This window comes from Tyto alba, unplaced genomic scaffold, assembly GCF_018691265.1.
Source record: "Tyto alba isolate M040663 unplaced genomic scaffold, T.alba_DEE_v4.0 Super-Scaffold_100000100064, whole genome shotgun sequence".
Taxonomy (NCBI): domain Eukaryota; kingdom Metazoa; phylum Chordata; class Aves; order Strigiformes; family Tytonidae; genus Tyto; species Tyto alba.
The window spans coordinates 295,841-312,780 of NW_024881265.1; the positions used below are offsets into that span (position 1 = coordinate 295,841).

Genomic DNA, 16,940 nt, shown 5'->3' on the forward strand with positions numbered 1-16,940 from the left:
ACCGGGGAGGGGGAAATTGGGGGGACGGAAGGTGGATAAACACCCCCCACCCCCCTCTAATCCCACGTTTCACCCCTCTCCACCCCACGCAGGTCGCCCATCCGTGGGGCCGGCACCTGCGCGGATTTGAACGAGGAGAAAAGGGGCTGAGCAGCTGCCGCCCGGCGCCTTTTTGCTCAAAGCTTAAAATAAAGCGTCGGAAATAGGGTTGCCAATGGAAAATGAATCATGGTTTGGTGCTGGGGGGGGAGGGAAAAAAAAAAAAAAATAGGATTTCTTTTATTTTTTGTCTTCCAAATTAGCCTGCCGAGGCTGCTGCCTCCAAGGGTGATGTCGCATTTTGGGGTTGGGTTTCGGTGGAGGTTTTGAATCCTGTGTGATGGCAGCCAGGGGGGGAGGCGGGATGTGGGGCAGGACTGGAGAAATATTTTAGTTGCTTGGATTTAATGTAAATCCGAGGCGCTGGGTTTGGGATCCCACGTGGGAAAGCCCCAGGCAGGGTGTGGGAGGGTTCTTGGGGGTCCCAGGGGTTCAAGGAGGCGTTGGGGGGCCTGGGCAGCTGTTGGGGTCCCATATGGGGCAGTTTTGGGGAGTTCTTGGGGGTCCCAGGGGCTCAAGGAGGTGTGGGGGGGCCAGGACAGCTGTTGGGGTCCCCCATGGGGCAGTTCTGGGGTGTCTTGGGGGTCATGGGCAGCCAGGGGGGGAGGGGTGGTCAAATGTAGATGCCTTCTCCTTCTTATAACAAAAAATAAAAAGTATGTGGTATATTCTGAGCACATTTATAATTAATCGCACATTAATTACACAGAAATATATCCTAGGCGGGGGGAAAAGCAGAAGAAAACGGGGTGGGGGGGTAAGCAAGCACGAGCACATCCTCACAGTGAGAAAATAAACCGAGGTAGCAGCTGGTATTGACAAAAAACCTGGCAAAATTAAGATTTTTAATTTGGGTTGGAAGCCCAGACAATGGTGGGCACTGAGGTCAGTAAAAGACATCTTCAGAAGGGGCTGAGTTTGAGAGGAAAACCCAGGTTTTCACCTCAAAACCACCTCGGTGAAGCCCCGCTCCCGTTAACGAGCTTTTGATGAATTTAACAACAGTGGGATGAGCTGCGCCGAGCTCAGACCCAAAACCCCCTGGATACAACCCAAACTGGAGCCATCGAAGACGGAGGCAGGACCATGAGCTGAGGTGGAAATGACTCCAAGACCTGGAAAATAAGAGTTGAGGGGCATCAAGGAGCATTTCCAACCACTGTGGAGCAACCAGTTTTGGGGGGACCCCTCTGGCGCATCACCCCTTGGGGGACAGTTTGATGGTGGAGAGAAGGACGCAGAAGTAGGGGAAGACCTTTTCTCCACGGAAGGAGCCCACGGGGAAGGTGAAGATGCGTTGGCGGCTGCCGACAGCGTAAAAGGAGACTTGTCCCACCTCGTAGTCCAGGTAGACCCCGATCTCCCCGTTGAGGAGCGGGACGGAGGTGTTGGAAGGAGCCGTGAGGGCCACGCAGAGCTCATCGTATTTCTGCAAGCCCCAAATCTCGGTGTTGGGCTTGAAGAGGACCCGGCCTTTCCTCCGAATCGACTCGCGGGCCACCCCAACGGCCCAGAAGCGCCCAGTCGCCTCCACCTCCCAGTAGTGACGGCCTGAGGTGAAGCCCTGGCTGCCCAACATGCACGGATCCGTGTCAAACTGCCTCGGCCCTTCAGGCCACCGGCATCCAGGTCTACCCCAGGTGGCCTCTTTGAGATCCTCAGAGAGGATCACCTCGGGACCCGCCGTGGCTGGATCCAGGGTCACGTCCACTGGAGAGGAAAACAGAGAAGCCAAACTGAAGCGTAGGGGACGCACACCCCAAAAATCCCCTTCACCGGTTCCTTTTCAAGAAGAAAGGGAGAGGAGTGGTGAGGTTGGAGATGGAGGAGACGAAAGAGGGAGGTTGGAGATGGAGGAGACGAAAGAGGGAGGTTGGAGATGGAGGAGACGAAAGAGGGAGGTTGGAGATGGAGGAGACGAAAGAAGGAGGTTGGAGATGGAGGAGACGAAAGAGGGAGGTTGGAGATGGAGGAGACGAAAGAGGGAGGTTGGAGATGGAGGAGACGAAAGAGAGAGGTTGGAGATGGAGGAGATGAAAGAGGGAGGTTGGAGATGGAGCAGAAGAAAGAGGGAGGTTGGAGATGGAGGAGATGAAAGAGAGGTTGGAGATGGAGACGAAAGAGAGAGGTTGGAGATGGAGGAGATGAAAGAGGGAGGTTGGAGATGGAGCAGAAGAAAGAGGGAGGTTGGAGATGGAGGAGATGAAAGAGAGGTTGGAGATGGAGGAGCCAGAGAGAGAGAGGTTGGAGATGGAGGAGACGAAAGAGGGAGGTTGGAGACGGAGGAGCCAGAGAGAGAGAAGGTGGAGCTGGAGGATCTCCAACTCCAACCGACACCTCACTTGATGCAGCCCCGAAGACCTCAGGAATTGGTACTTTGCTCCTCCCCAGCCGCCTTTCGTTACCTTCAAACTGTTTTGCTGCGGAATAGTCCAGGACGAGATCCCACGTGCGCGGCCGCGGTTTGAGGAAGAAAGCCATCGCGCCCGCGACGTCCTCCCCTCCCTGCTAGAGGTGCAGAAAGGGGGGAAAAAAGAACAAAATAAAATTATTATCCGACAAATGGGCACATCCCGGCTTTTCCCCCCATTTTATGTCAGAAAATGGGTTCAACAGCTGCATCTAATTGAAATACTGGAAAAGAAAATGCCATTTTTCCTCCAGCACTTGCGAAGTAGCTTGGTTAACTTATGGGAAGAGCCATGGAGATGGATTAGATTTATTGATTTCCCTATGACTATGAAGGGAACATGAAGAGTACGTTGGGATGGACCCACCTACCTCATAGATATGATTATACCCCAAAATCCCCATTCCTTGTGCTGGCTCAGGGATGAATCCATCTTAAATCCATCTTTGCCTCCACCACGCATTTTCTTGGGCAATCAAATCCAATAAGGTTTATTTGAGTAATAAAAAAATCCTTCTAATTAAGATAAGCAGAGTCCAACTTCCCCACGTCCAGAGAAATCTTGCGAGAGGTGGAGAAGTTTGCGGTTGGCCCCAGGAAAAATGTGCACGGGGGAGATAAGAGCTGGCGTCAGAGGGCCTCAAATCCAGCCTCTGAAACCCAGCGTGGGGTTTTGAGTGCAAACAAGCAGTTGCCCGCAGTAAGGAGCACTGAAAATTTGTAATAAAGCCCCAAAATTGTTGAAGAAACCACGCTGCAATACTCAGAAATCAACAGGTTGCTGCTTTCCCGCGTGCTTTCCCCGACAAAACCGCAGAGAGGGGAATGAAAGCAGCAGGCGGATGGATAAAAGTGGGGAAAAGGTGGGGAAAGCAGCTTTAAATTAAGACATAAACGGGAGCCGTGCTGCTTCTCACCCAAATTTCCCCACCTGGATCGTTATGGGGAGACAAGAAGCAAATAACCACGACCAACCACCTCGAACCACCTTTAAATCCGAAACAAAGATCCTGAGGGCAAAGCAAGGATAAATCCGCTTTCCTTCCCTTGTTGATGGGATGGGGAGAGTGCTCAAAATCCCCTTTTTCCCCCAAAAAAGAGACAGTAGGGTGGTGTAACCCACCTGGCAACGCTGGGATTTCCCCCCCTCTCGAACCTTTCGGGGTTGTCCTTGGTGCCGTTTTGGGGTTCCTCTGGTTGCTTTGCCTCCACCAGCTGTTCTTTCCGCTTGGTTTTTTCCCCCTCTTTTGGAGTTTTTCCTCTCTCTTGGAGTTTTTTTCCCCCCTCTCTGGCACAGGCTCAGTCAAAGCTCGGTCCCGTCTCTGCCTCCGCCAGCTTTTATCGGCTGGGGAGGGAGGAGACCTTCAATCTCCCACCCGCAGACGGGGCCGCGACGCTCTCGGACGCCTCCTGCACCCTCAGATTGCACCTTTTTTTTTTTTTTTTTTTTTTCCCCCTCCATTTCAGGGCCATTTTCTGTCTCAATGTAGACGCTGAGGTAGGAGAGGAAGCAAAAAAAAAAAAAAATACAAAGGTGGTGTCAAAAACCTGCATTATCGCACCGCGCCCCAAGGAAGAAATTGGTTAAATTGGTTAAATTGTTGCCCCCCCCCCCCTGCCCCCCAAACCTCCAAATAGGACGGGAGCAGCTTCTAGGCCAGGGCTGAGTCAACAAAATGTAGAAATGAGACCCCCTGAGGGAGAGAAACCGCGTTTAAAGGCAACTGTGGGCGAGGCAATTTGCTTCACCCACCCGGGGAAGGTGGTGCGGAGCGCGGGAACACCCAGGGGAGGTGCGAGGGAAAGCGGCTTCGCCCGGCGCCGCTGTCACCCCGTTCTGGCACCGATTTCTCCTCGCCGGGAGGGAAGCTCGGCCACGGCAGCGGCGCGAACCCTCCGCGGCGCGACAGGCCACGCCGTCGCCTCCCGGTGCTGAAGGGACAAAAACCCTTCGGGGTGGAACGGGTGGCAGCAATGGGCGAGGTGCGAGATCGTCTTCCCACGGGCCCGCCAGGCCTCTTCCCCCCCCTCCACCAAAGAACAAGGCGGAGCGAAAATGTTTTAATTTCTCTGGAGGGGGGGGGGAAAGGGAAAAGGGGGCGGTTTGTGGGAGAAACTGAAAGCCAGCGGATTCCTGCTTTTAAAGGGAAGGCAGCCAGGTGGATTTTGGGGGGATTATTTGCTTTCCTCCCCCAAATAATTTAAGATTTTAAGGGCAGGATTAGACAAACGAGCCAGGCTGATCGCTCCAATTTTTATTTTATTTTTTGGTGTATTCAGGAGAAAATCCAGCCTCACCTGCAATCCCTACGGAAGGTGTTAGCAGAGTTTCTGGACTGGAGAGCGAGCGAAGAGAAGCAACGCCTGGACTACCTGGTAAGGAGCCTCTCGGCGTTTCGCAGCCCAAAAGGGTCCATGGGAATTTATTTTTTTTTTTTTTTTTTTCCCTTCATCCCTTCAGCAGAAACACGCGGGATCGTCTCTGCGCCACGTCCCGGCGCCTCGCGAAGCCCCAAACCCGGCGGGAGCTGCCGGGGCGGATCCCGGGCAGGTTTGACGGGCGCCGCCTCCGCGTTCAGCTGCTCATTATCCTGGTTTTAAATCGCTTCATTTCCGTGGCGCCGCTCGTTTCCATCCCCGATCAAGTCCTAAAGGGCCGTTTGTTAACGAGGAATGAATCCTCCCCCTCGCTTCCCAGGGCCCTGGTTGATTTTGGATCGACCCATAAGGAGGGAATGGCAACAGGGAAGGGGAAACGAGAAGGAAAAGCATGGGGTGAACTGCTTAATTACCCTCCGGTTGTTAATTAACCACATCCCCAGCGCTACAACCCTCCGGCTCCAACCAAAGCGGTTTGTCCTGTAGCTTGAAAGGAAAAAAAAAAAAAAAAAAAATCCAGGTCTGGGGGGTCGCTCGTGGTCTCAGAGGGGTTTTGGTTTGGTTTTTTTTTTTTTTCCCCCTCCTCCAGGAGAGGAGCGGAGCCGAGCGGCGCCGCATCGGGGCCGAGTTCGAGCGGCTGCGCCGGTTCCTGGCGGAGAAGGAGCGGGAGGTGCTGGGGCGGCTGGCGGAGCTCGATGCCGCCTTCGAAGCTGCCCACGAGGACAAATCCGAGCGGGTGGCCGAGGGAATCGCCCGGCTCCACGGGCTCATCGGGCAGCTGGAAGCCAAACGCTCGCCGCAGGTGAGGCTCTGGGTGAGAAATCTCCCCCTCAAGGTGCTGCCGGTGGGGTCCTGAACCCCCTTTTTTCTCCTTTTTCAGGGTAGCGGGAGCATCCTAAGCAGGTACGTGGCGCTTGGTTGTTCCTCCCCTTTTGTCACCCCGAGCGTGGAAAGGGGTGAAATATCCCTCACCCCCGAGAGCCCTTTCTGCGGTTTCTCTTCTCAGCTGGAGCGAAATGAGGCTTCACCTCCCCTCCGGGCTCCCGGCCGAGCTGGAAAAAAGCCTGAGCTCCTGCCGCCGCCAGCGGGCTGCTCTGCGGGAGGCCCTGGAGGAATCCAGGGAGAATTCAGGTGTTTTGGGGGACGGGGAATTCAGTTCTTTTCAGAGAGTTCTGAGACATTTGGGGAGAATTCAGCAGCGTTCAGGGAGGGATTTGGGTGTTTTGGGGAGAATTCAGCGGCATTTGGGGAGGGATTTTTGGGAGAATTCAGCAGCTTTCAGAGAGGGATTTTGGTGTTTTGGGAGTTCAGTGTCACTTAGGAAGGAATTTGGGTGTTTTGGGGAGGATTTGGTAGCATTTGGGGGAGAAACCAGGGGCATCTGGAGAGGGATTTGGTTATTTTCAGAGAATCTAGAGATATTTAGGAAAGATTTGGGGATGAATTTGGAGGTGCCTGGGGAGAATTCAGGTATTTTCAGAGATTTCAGAGGCATTTGGGCTAAAATGTTGGTGTTTCAGGAGTTCAGCTCCATTTGGGGAGAATTGAAAGGCATTTAGAGAGGAATTTGGGTATTTTGCGGAGAAATTTTGTTATTTTGGGGAGAATTCAGCAGCATTTGGGGAGAATTCAGGGGCATCTGGGGAGGGATTGCTATTTTCAGAGAATCTGATTCGGCTATTTTGAGAGTAATTCAGAGCCGCCTGGAGAGAATTCAGTTATTTTCAGGGTATTCAGAGACATCTGGGGAGAACTCCGAGACACTTGGGGAGAATTGAGAAGCATTTCGGGAGGGGAAGGCAGTTGTTGGAGAGCCGGCGCAGCACCACACTCACCTCCCCCCTCCTTCCAGACACAGGGAGCCCCGAAGCGAAGCCGAGCCCGGGGAAATCTCCCAGCGCAGAGGAGCGGGGTGAGCCGCCGGCTTTTATCCCTTTCTTCGGGCCCCTAAAACCGCCGCGCGTTTCTAAGCCGCCCGCGTTTCCCCCGCAGCGAAGGCGGCTCCTGTCCCGCAGCTCTTGGCGGACAGAAAAAGCGTCCGGTGGGATGAGGAGCAGCGGGCGCAGCGCGGGGAGCCCCGGAGCAGCCAGGAGCCGGCGGCTTGGGGGGAACCCCGGGGAGCCGCAGGACGCGGGAACGGGGCTGGGTGAGCTGCTGCTGCTGCTGCTTCCCCCCTCCCCGCCCGCCCCGGGTACCCACGCGTGTTCCCCCGGCCACGGGCGGGGTTAGAGCCAAGCCGCTCCCCCAGCTCCGATCCCGCAGAAGCGAGTGACACCCACCCCCCCACACACCCCCCCCGCCAGATTCACCCTCCAGCAGCCGTTCCGCTTCCTCAAAAATCTTACGGTGCTCAAGAGCTGCCACTCGCTGTGATAAAGAATAAAACCGAACTTCCAGGGAACGGAATAAACGGTATAAACGGAATTTATTCGGAAGGGGTGGGGGAGCGCGCGGTCCGCTGTGGAGGGGCGGACCTGGTTGAAAACTGCGCCGCCGGACCTGATTGGGAACCCCTCCCCCGCCTCCGCCAGCCGCCGGTTCCGCCCCAGGAGGCGCTGCAGCCGCCGCCGCCGCCTCGCCCGGCCCTGGGCGCAGCCCGCCAGGACCCCGGGGCAGCGGCCCCCGCTCGGCGCAGCGCTTTTAGTGCCGCCAGGCCCTGTGCCCCCGGTGCAGCTCTTTCCGTCCCATCTCGCCCTCCCCTCGCTGCAGCTCTTCCAAGACACGGGCGCAGCGGCCACCCCTCGGCGCAGCTCTTCTACTGCCGCTTCCCTTCGCTGCAGCCCCGGCCGCCTCCACCTCGCGCTTCTCTTCCCTCGCTGCTGCTCTTCCTCGGATCAGCTCTTGACACACAAGACGGTGGCGAGCCCTCGGTACGGCTCTTCAAGCGCAGCTCCGCCCTTCCCATGCAGCCCTTTTATTCACCCCTCGGCACAGCTTTTAGTGCAGCTTCGTCCTGTTCCCCCGTTGCAGCTCTTTCAGTCACACCTCATCCTCCCCTCCCTGCAGCTCTTCCAGTGACCCGGGGCAGCAGCCACCCCTCGCTGCAGCTCTTTTAGTGCCACTTCGCCATTGCCCCCCCATGCAGCTCTTTCCGTCCCATCTCACCCTCCCCTCGCTGCAGCTCTTCCAATAACCCGGAGCAGTGGCCACCCCCCAGCGCAGGTCTTGTAATCCCGTTTCCCCGTCCCCCCTCGCCCTGCCCACCAGTTCAGCACTTTTATTCACACTTGGGCACAGCGGCCACCCCTCAGTGCAGATCTTTTAGCGCCGCTTCGCCATTCCACCCGTTACAGCTTTCAGTCGCACCTCGCCCTCCCCTCCCTGCAGCTCTTCCAGTGACCCGGGGCAGCGGCCACCCCTCGGCACAGCTCTTTTAGTGCCGCTTCCCCATTCCCCCACATTGCAGGTCTCCCCGTCACCCCTCAGTGCAGCTGTTTTAGTGCCGCTTCGCTCTTCTACAGCCCTTTTATTCACCCCTCAGCGCCGCTCTTCCAGTGCCGCTTCGCCATTTCCCCCCATTGCAGCTCTTTTAGTCACACCTCGCCCTTCCCAACTGAGCACCCCTTTTATTCACACCTCAGCTCAGCTCTTTTAGTGCCCTTTCCCCGTCCCCCAACCGTTGCAGCTCTTTTAGTCACACCTCTCCCTCCCCACCTGTTCAGCACTTTTATTCACACTTGGGCACAGCGGCCACCCCTTAGTACAGCTCTTTCAGCGCCGTTTCGCCATTCCACCCGTTGCAGCTCTTTTAGTCCCATCTCACCCTCCCCTCCCTGCAGCTCTTCCAGTGACCCGGGGCAGCGGCCGGCCCTCGGTGCAGCTCTTTTAGTGCCGCTTCCCCATTCCCCCACGTTGCAGGTCTCCCCGTCGCCCCTCAGTGCGGCTCTTCTAGTGCCGCTTTGCTCTTCTACTGCCCATTTGTTCAGTCCTCAGCGCCGCTCTTCCAGTGCCGCTTCGCCCTGTCCCCCCGTTGCAGCTCTTTTAGTCACACCTCGCCCTCCCCTCCTCCCTGCAGCTCTTCCAGGGACCCAGGGCAGCGGCCGGCCCTCGGTGCAGCTCTTTTAGCGCCGCTTCCCTTCGCTGCAGCCCCGGCCGCCTCCACCTCGCGCTTCTCTTCCCTCGCTGCTGCTCTTCCTCGGATCAGCTCTTGACACACAAGACGGTGGCGAGCCCTCGGTACGGCTCTTGCAGCGCAGCTCCGCCCTTCCCGTGCAGCCCTTTTATTCACCCCTCAGCGCAGCTTTTAGTGCAGCTTCGTCCTGTTCCCCCGTTGCAGCTCTTTTAGTCACACCTCACCCTTCCCACCTGGGCACAGCAGCCACCCCTCGCTGCAGCTCTTCCAGTGCCGCTTCGCCATTTCCCCCCATTGCAGCTCTTTTAGTCACACCTCGCCCTTCCCAACTGAGCACTCCTTTTATTCACACCTTGGCACATCTCTTAGTGCCATTTCCCCGTCCCCCAACCGTTGCAGCTCTTTTAGTCACACCTCTCCCTCCCCACCTATTCAGCACTTTTATTCACAATTCGGCGCAGTGGCCACCCCTCGCTGCAGCTCTTTTAGCACCGTTTTGCCATTTCCCCTGTTGCAGCTCTTTTAGTCACACCTCACCCTCCCCTCCCTGCAGCTCTTCCAATAACCCAGGGCAGCGGCCGGCCCGCGGCGCAGCTCTTAGTGCTGCTTCCCTGTCCCCCAACCGTTGCAGCTCTTTTATTCACACCTCGCCCTTCCCACCGTGCAGCCCTTTTATTCACCCCTCGGCGAAGCGGCCGGCCCTCGGTGCAGCTCTTTTAGCGCCGCTTCCCTTCGCTGCAGCCCCAGCCGCCTCCACCTCGCGCTTCTCTTCCCTCGCTGCTGCTCTTCCTCGGATCAGCTCTTGACACACAAGACGGTGGCGAGCCCTCGGTACGGCTCTTGCAGCGCAGCTCCGCCCTTCCCGTGCAGCCCTTTTATTCACCCCTCAGCGCAGCTTTTAGTGCAGCTTCGTCCTGTTCCCCCGTTGCAGCTCTTTTAGTCACACGTCGCCCTTCCCACCTGTTCAGCACTTTTATTCACACTTGGGCACAGCAGCCACCCCTCGGCACAGCTCTTCCAGTGCCGCTTCGCCCTGTCCCCCCGTTGCAGCTCTTTTAGTCTCACCTCACCCTCCCCTCCCTGCAGCTCTTCCAGGGACCCAGGGCAGCGGCCGGCCCTCGGTGCAGCTCTTTTAGCGCCACTTCCCTTCGCTGCAGCCCCGGCCGCCTCCACCTCGCGCTTCTCTTCCCTCGCTGCTGCTCTTCCTCGGATCAGCTCTTGACACACAAGACGGTGGCGAGCCCTCGGTACGGCTCTTGCAGCGCAGCTCCGCCCTTCCCGTGCAGCCCTTTTATTCACCCCTCAGCGCAGCTTTTAGTGCCGCTTCGCCCTGTCCCACCATTGCAGCTCTTTTAGTCACACCTCGCCCTTCCCACCTCTTCAGCACTTTTATTCACACTTGGATGCAGCGGCCGGCCCTCGGTGCAGCTCTTTTAGTGCCGCTTCCCCATTCCCCCACGTTGCAGGTCTCCCCGTCGCCCCTCAGCGCGGCTCTTTTAGTGCCGCTTCGCTCTTCTACAGCCCATTTGTTCACCCCTCGGCACAGCTCTTCCAGTGCCGCTTCGCCATTTCCCCCCATTGCAGCTCTTTTAGTCACACCTCGCCCTTCCCAACTGAGCACCCCTTTTATTCACACCTCGGCACATCTCTTAGTGCCATTTCCCCGTCCCCCAACCGTTGCAGCTCTTTTAGTCACACCTCGCCCTCCCCACCTGTTCAGCACTTTTATTCACACTTGGGCACAGCGGCCACCCCTCGCTGCAGCTCTTTTTGCACCGTTTTGCCATTTCCCCCGTTGCAGCTCTTTTAATCACACCTCACCCTCCCCTCCCTGCAGCTCTTCCAGGGACCCAGGGCAGCGGCCGGCCCTCGGTGCAGCTCTTTTAGCGCCACTTCCCTTCGCTGCAGCCCCGGCCGCCTCCACCTCGCGCTTCTCTTCCCTCGCTGCTGCTCTTCCTCGGATCAGCTCTTGACACACAAGACGGTGGCGAGCCCTCGGTACAGCTCTTGCAGCGCAGCTCCGGCCTTCCCGTGCAGCCCTTTTATTCACCCCTCTGCGCAGTTCTCCCAGTGCTACTTCGCCCTGTTCCTCCGTTGCAGCTCTTTCAGTCACACCTCACTCCTCCCACTTGTTCAGCCCTTTTATTTACGCCTCGGCGAAGCGGCCGGCCCTCGGCGCAGCTCTTTTAGTGCCGCTTCGCCATTCCCCAACCGTTGCAGCTCTTTTAATCACACTTCACCCTTCCCACCTGTTCAGCACTTTTATTCACACTGGGGCACAGCGGCCACCCCTTGCTGCAGCTCTTTTAGCGCCGCTTCGCCATTCCCCCCCATTGCAGCTTTTAGTCACACCTCACCCTCCCCTCCTCCCTGTAGCTCTTACAGTAACCCAAGGCAGCGGCCACCCCTCGGCGCAGCTTTTAGTGCCGCTTCCCCATTCCCCAACCGTTGCAGCTCTTTTATTCACACCGTGCCCTTCCCACCGTGCAGCCCTTTTATTTACGCCTCGGCGAAGCGGCCGGCCCTCGGTGCAGCTCTTTTAGTGCCGCTTTGCTCTTCTACAGCACTTTTATTCACCCCTCAGCACAGCTCTCCCAGTGCCGCTTCACCCTGTGCCCCCAACCGTTGCAGCTCTTTTAGTCACACCTCGCCCTCCCCACCTGTTCAGCACTTTTATTCACACTTGGGCGCAGCAGCCACCCCTCGCTGCAGCTCTACTGCCGCTTCCCTTCGCTGCAGCCCCGGCCCCTCCACCTCGCGCTTCTCTTCCCTCGCTGCTGCTCTTCCTCGGATCAGCTCTTGACACACAAGACGGTGGCGAGCCCTCGGTACGGCTCTTGCAGCGCAACTCTGCCCTTCCCGTGCAGCCCTTTTATTCACCCCTCAGCGCAGCTTTTAGTGCAGCTTCGTCCTGTTCCCCCGTTGCAGCTCTTTTAGTCACACCTCGCCCTTCCCACCTGTTCAAAACTTTTATTCACACTTGGGCACAGCAGCCACCCCTCGGCACAGCTCTTCCAGTGCTGCTTCGCCATTCCACCCGTTGCAGCTCTTTTAGTCACACCTCGCCCTTCCCAACTGAGCACCCCTTTTATTCACACCTCAGCTCAGCTCTTTTAGTGCCCTTTCCCCGTCCCCCAACCGTTGCAGCTCTTTTAGTCACACCTCTCCCTCCCCACCTGTTCAGCACTTTTATTCACAATTGGGCCCAGCGGCCACCCCTCGCTGCAGCTCTTTTAGTGCCACTTCGCCATTGCCCCCCCATGCAGCTCTTTCCGTCCCATCTCACCCTCCCCTCGCTGCAGCTCTTCCAATAACCCGGAGCAGTGGCCACCCCCCAGCGCAGGTCTTGTAATCCCGTTTCCCCGTCCCCCCTCGCCCTGCCCACCAGTTCAGCACTTTTATTCACACTTGGGCACAGCGGCCACCCCTCAGTGCAGATCTTTTAGCGCCGCTTCGCCATTCCACCCGTTACAGCTTTCAGTCGCACCTCGCCCTCCCCTCCCTGCAGCTCTTCCAGTGACCCGGGGCAGCGGCCACCCCTCGGCACAGCTCTTTTAGTGCCGCTTCCCCATTCCCCCACATTGCAGGTCTCCCCGTCACCCCTCAGTGCAGCTGTTTTAGTGCCGCTTCGCTCTTCTACAGCCCTTTTATTCACCCCTCAGCGCCGCTCTTCCAGTGCCGCTTCGCCATTTCCCCCCATTGCAGCTCTTTTAGTCACACCTCGCCCTTCCCAACTGAGCACCCCTTTTATTCACACCTCAGCTCAGCTCTTTTAGTGCCCTTTCCCCGTCCCCCAACCGTTGCAGCTCTTTTAGTCACACCTCTCCCTCCCCACCTGTTCAGCACTTTTATTCACACTTGGGCACAGCGGCCACCCCTTAGTACAGCTCTTTCAGCGCCGCTTCGCCATTCCACCCGTTGCAGCTCTTTTAGTCCCATCTCACCCTCCCCTCCCTGCAGCTCTTCCAGTGACCCGGGGCAGCGGCCGGCCCTCGGTGCAGCTCTTTTAGTGCCGCTTCCCCATTCCCCCACGTTGCAGGTCTCCCCGTCGCCCCTCAGTGCGGCTCTTCTAGTGCCGCTTCGCTCTTCTACTGCCCATTTGTTCAGTCCTCAGCGCCGCTCTTCCAGTGCCGCTTCGCCCTGTCCCCCCGTTGCAGCTCTTTTAGTCACACCTCGCCCCTCCCACCTGTTCAGCACTTTTATTCACACCTTGGCAAAGCAGCCATCCCTCGGCGCAGCTCTTTTAGTGCCGCTTCCCCATCCCCCAACCGTTGCAGCTCTTTTAGTCACACCTCGCCCTTCCCACCGTGCAGCCCTTTTATTCACCCCTCGGCACAGCTCTTCCAGTGCCGCTTCGCCCTATCCCCCCGTTGCAGCTCTTTTAGTCCCATCTCACCCTCCCCTCCCTGCAGCTCTTCCAGGGACCCAGGGCAGCGGCCGGCCCTCGGTGCAGCTCTTTTAGCGCCGCTTCCCTTCGCTGCAGCCCCGGCCGCCTCCACCTCGCGCTTCTCTTCCCTCGCTGCTGCTCTTCCTCGGATCAGCTCTTGACACACAAGACGGTGGCGAGCCCTCGGTACAGCTCTTGCAGCGCAGCTCCGGCCTTCCCGTGCAGCCCTTTTATTCACCCCTCTGCGCAGCTCTCCCAGTGCTACTTCGCCCTGTTCCCCCGTTGCAGCTCTTTCAGTCACACCTCACCCCTCCCACTTGTTCAGCCCTTTTATTTACACCTCGGCAAAGCGGCCACCCCTCGGCGCAGCTCTTTTAGTGCCGCTTCGCCATTCCCCAACCGTTGCAGCTCTTTTAGTCACACCTCGCCCTTCCCAACTGAGCACCCCTTTTATTCACACCTCAGCTCAGCTCTTTTAGTGGCCTTTCCCCGTCCCCCAACCGTTGCAGCTCTTTTAGTCACACCTCGCCCCTCCCCACCTGTTCAGCACTTTTATTCACACTTGGGCGCAGCGGCCGGCCCTCGGCGCAGCTCTTCTACTGCCGCTTCCCTTCGCTGCAGCCCCGGCCGCCTCCACCTCGCGCTTCTCTTCCCTCGCTGCTGCTCTTCCTCGGATCAGCTCTTGACACACAAGACGGTGGCGAGCCCTCGGTACGGCTCTTGCAGCGCAGCTCCGCCCTTCCCGTGCAGCCCTTTTATTCACCCCTCTGCGCACCTTTTAGTGCCGCTTCGCCCTGTTCCCCCGTTGCAGCTCTTTTAGTCACACCTCTCCCTCCCCACCTGTTCAGCACTTTTATTCACAATTGGGCCCAGCGGCCACCCCTCGCTGCAGCTCTTTTAGCACCGTTTTGCCATTTCCCCCGTTGCAGCTCTTTTAGTCACACCTCACCCTCCCCTCCCTGCAGCTCTTCCAGTGATCCGGGGCAGCGGCCACCCCTCGGTGCAGCTCTTTTAGTGCCGCTTCCCCATTCCCCCACTGTTGCAGGTCTTCCCATCGCCCTTCACTGCATTTCTTTTAGTGCAGCTCCGCCCTTGTACAGCCCTTTTATTCACACCTCAGCGGAGCTCTCCAAGTGCCACTTCGCCCTGTGCCCCCGTTGCAGCTCTTTTAGCACACGCGCCCTCCCCTCCCTGCAGCTCTTCCAGAGACCCGGGGCAGCAGCCACCCCCCGGGCGCAGCTCTTGTAGTGCAGTTTCCCCGTCCCCCCTCGCCCTCCCCACCTGTTCAGCAATTTTATTCACACTGGGGCACAGCAGCCACCCCTCGCTGCAGCTCTTTCAGCGCCGCTTTGCCATTCCACCCGTTGCAGCTCTTTTAGTCACACCTCACCCTCCCCTCCCTGCAGCTCTTCCAATAACCCAGGGCAGCGGCCGGCCCACGGCGCAGCTCTTAGTGCTGCTTCCCTGTCCCCCAACCGTTGCAGCTCTTTTATTCACACCGTGCCCTTCCCACCGTGCAGCCCTTTTATTTACGCCTCGGCGAAGCGGCCGGCCCTCGGTGCAGCTCTTTTAGTGCCGCTTTGCTCTTCTACAGCACTTTTATTCACCCCTCAGCACAGCTCTCCCAGTGCCGCTTCACCCTGTGCCCCCAACCGTTGCAGCTCTTTTAGTCACACGTCGCCCTTCCCACCTGTTCAGCACTTTTATTCACACTTGGGCGCAGCAGCCACCCCTCGCTGCAGCTCTTCTACTGCCGCTTCGCCATTCCACCCGTTGCAGCTCTTTTAGTCACACCTCACCCTCCCCTCCCTGCAGCTCTTCCAGGGACCCAGGGCAGCGGCCGGCCCTCGGTGCAGCTCTTTTAGCGCCACTTCCCTTCGCTGCAGCCCCGGCCGCCTCCACCTCGCGCTTCTCTTCCCTCGCTGCTGCTCTTCCTCGGATCAGCTCTTGACACACAAGACGGTGGCGAGCCCTCGGTACGGCTCTTGCAGCGCAGCTCCGGCCTTCCCGTGCAGCCCTTTTATTCAACCCTCAGCGCAGCTTTTAGTGCAGCTTCGTCCTGTTCCCCCGTTGCAGCTCTTTTAGTCACACCTCACCCTTCCCACCTGTTCAGCACTTTTATTCACACTGGGGCACAGCAGCCACCCCTCGCTGCAGCTCTTTCAGCGCTGCTTTGCCATTCCACCAGTTGCAGCTCTTTTAGTCACACCTCACCCTCCCCTCGCTGCAGCTCTTCCAATAACGCAGGGCAGCGGCCACCCCCCAGCGCAGCTCTTTTAGTGCCGTTTCCCCGTCCCCCAACCGTTGCAGCTCTTTTATTCACACCTCGCCCTTCCCACCGTGCGGCCCTTTTATTTACACCTCGGCGAAGCGGCCACCCCTCGGCACAGCTCTTTTAGTGCCGCTTCCCCATTCCCCCACGTTGTAGGTCTCCCCGTCACCCCTCAGTGCAGCTGTTTTAGTGCCGCTTCGCTCTTCTACAGCCCTTTTATTCACCCCTCGGCACAGCTCTTCCAGTGCCGCTTCGCCATTTCCCCCCATTGCAGCTCTTTTAGTCACACCTCGGCCTTTGCAACTGAGCACCCCTTTTATTCACACCTCAGCTCAGCTCTTTTAGTGCCCTTTCCCCGTCCCCCAACCGTTGCAGCTCTTTTAGTCACACCTCACCCTCCCCTCCTCCCTGTAGCTCTTACAGTAACCCAAGGCAGCGGCCACCCCTCGGCGCAGCTTTTAGTGCCGCTTCCCCATCCCCCAACCGTTGCAGCTCTTTTAGTTACACCTCGCCCCTCCCCACCTGTTCAGCACTTTTATTCACACTTGGGCACAGCGGCCACCCCTTAGTACAGCTCTTCCAGTGCCGCTTCGCCCTATCCCCCCGTTGCAGCTCTTTTAGTCACACCTCACCCTCCCCTCCCTGCAGCTCTTCCAGGGACCCAGGGCAGCGGCCGGCCCTCGGTGCAGCTCTTTTAGCGCCGCTTCCCTTCGCTGCAGCCCCGGCCGCCTCCACCTCGCGCTTCTCTTCCCTCGCTGCTGCTCTTCCTCGGATCAGCTCTTGACACACAAGACGGTGGCGAGCCCTCGGTACAGCTCTTGCAGCGCAGCTCCGGCCTTCCCGTGCAGCCCTTTTATTCACCCCTCGGCACAGCTTTTAGTGCCGCTTCGCCCTGTCCCCCCGTTGCAGCTCTTTTAGTCATACCTCGCCCTCCCCTCCCTGCAGCTCTTCCAGAGACCCGGGGCAGCAGCCACCCCCCGGGCGCAGCTCTTGTAGTGCAGTTTCCCCGTCCCCCCTCGCCCTCCCCACCTGTTCAGCACTTTTATTCACACTGGGGCACAGCAGCCACCCCTCGCTGCAGCTCTTTCAGCGCCGCTTTGCCATTCCACCCGTTGCAGCTCTTTTAGTCACACCTCACCCTCCCCTCCCTGCAGCTCTTCCAATAACCCAGGGCAGCGGCCGGCCCTCGGCGCAGCTCTTAGTGCTGCTTCCCTGTCCCCCAACCGTTGCAGCTCTTTTAGTCACACCGTGCCCTTCCCACCGTGCAGCCCTTTTATTTACGCCTCGGCGAAGCGGCCGGCCCTCGGTGCAGCTCTTTTAG

At 58.3% G+C, this 16,940-nt stretch overlaps 2 protein-coding genes across 7 annotated transcripts; one reads left to right on the plus strand and one right to left on the minus strand.

The window, feature by feature from the left end:
* Positions 1–758: 758 nt before the first annotated feature.
* Positions 759–4,017, minus strand: LOC104356692 (butyrophilin subfamily 2 member A2). Of its 4 annotated transcripts, none has more exons than XM_032989854.2 (4): positions 3,666–4,017; positions 2,505–2,607; positions 1,355–1,809; positions 759–1,214 (listed from the first exon to the last, which is right to left on the minus strand). In XM_032989854.2, exons 2-4 carry the CDS (start codon positions 2,578–2,580, stop codon positions 1,125–1,127), a joined length of 621 nt encoding a protein of 206 aa, XP_032845745.1. In that variant the 5' UTR covers positions 2,581–2,607; positions 3,666–4,017; the 3' UTR covers positions 759–1,124. The 4 variants fall into 4 exon arrangements, with proteins under 4 accessions (XP_032845745.1, XP_032845744.1, XP_042658276.1 ...); XM_032989853.2 differs by having other exon boundaries at positions 2,505–2,604; positions 3,633–4,017; XM_042802342.1 differs by having other exon boundaries at positions 3,633–4,017.
* A 109-nt stretch (positions 4,018–4,126) lies between these two features.
* Positions 4,127–7,294, plus strand: LOC116960913 (E3 ubiquitin-protein ligase TRIM7-like). 3 transcript variants are annotated; one of them, XM_042802317.1, is made up of 8 exons: positions 4,127–4,492; positions 4,790–4,885; positions 4,971–5,060; positions 5,478–5,690; positions 5,769–5,791; positions 5,895–6,019; positions 6,741–6,800; positions 6,881–7,294. In XM_042802317.1, the coding sequence occupies exons 1-8, from the start codon at positions 4,484–4,486 to the stop codon at positions 7,036–7,038; spliced, it is 774 nt and encodes a 257-aa protein (XP_042658251.1). In that variant the 5' UTR covers positions 4,127–4,483; the 3' UTR covers positions 7,039–7,294. The 3 variants fall into 3 exon arrangements, with proteins under 3 accessions (XP_042658251.1, XP_042658253.1, XP_042658254.1); XM_042802319.1 differs by having other exon boundaries at positions 4,974–5,060; XM_042802320.1 differs by lacking the exon at positions 4,971–5,060.
* The last annotated feature ends 9,646 nt before the right edge of the window (positions 7,295–16,940 follow it).

Coding starts and splice junctions, on each gene's coding strand:
- LOC104356692 (XM_032989852.2), bottom strand. CDS start 2,913: ATGGGGATTTTGGGGTATAATCATATCTATGAG. Junction 1,810..2,504: donor CGCAGCAAAACAGTTTGAAG/GTAACGAAAGGC, acceptor TTTCCTCTCCAG/TGGACGTGACCCTGGATCCA. Junction 1,215..1,354: donor GCTCCTTCCGTGGAGAAAAG/GTCTTCCCCTAC, acceptor CTTATTTTCCAG/GTCTTGGAGTCATTTCCACC.
- LOC116960913 (XM_042802317.1), top strand. Junction 4,886..4,970: donor AGCAACGCCTGGACTACCTG/GTAAGGAGCCTC, acceptor TCATCCCTTCAG/CAGAAACACGCGGGATCGTC. Junction 5,691..5,768: donor AAGCCAAACGCTCGCCGCAG/GTGAGGCTCTGG, acceptor CTCCTTTTTCAG/GGTAGCGGGAGCATCCTAAG.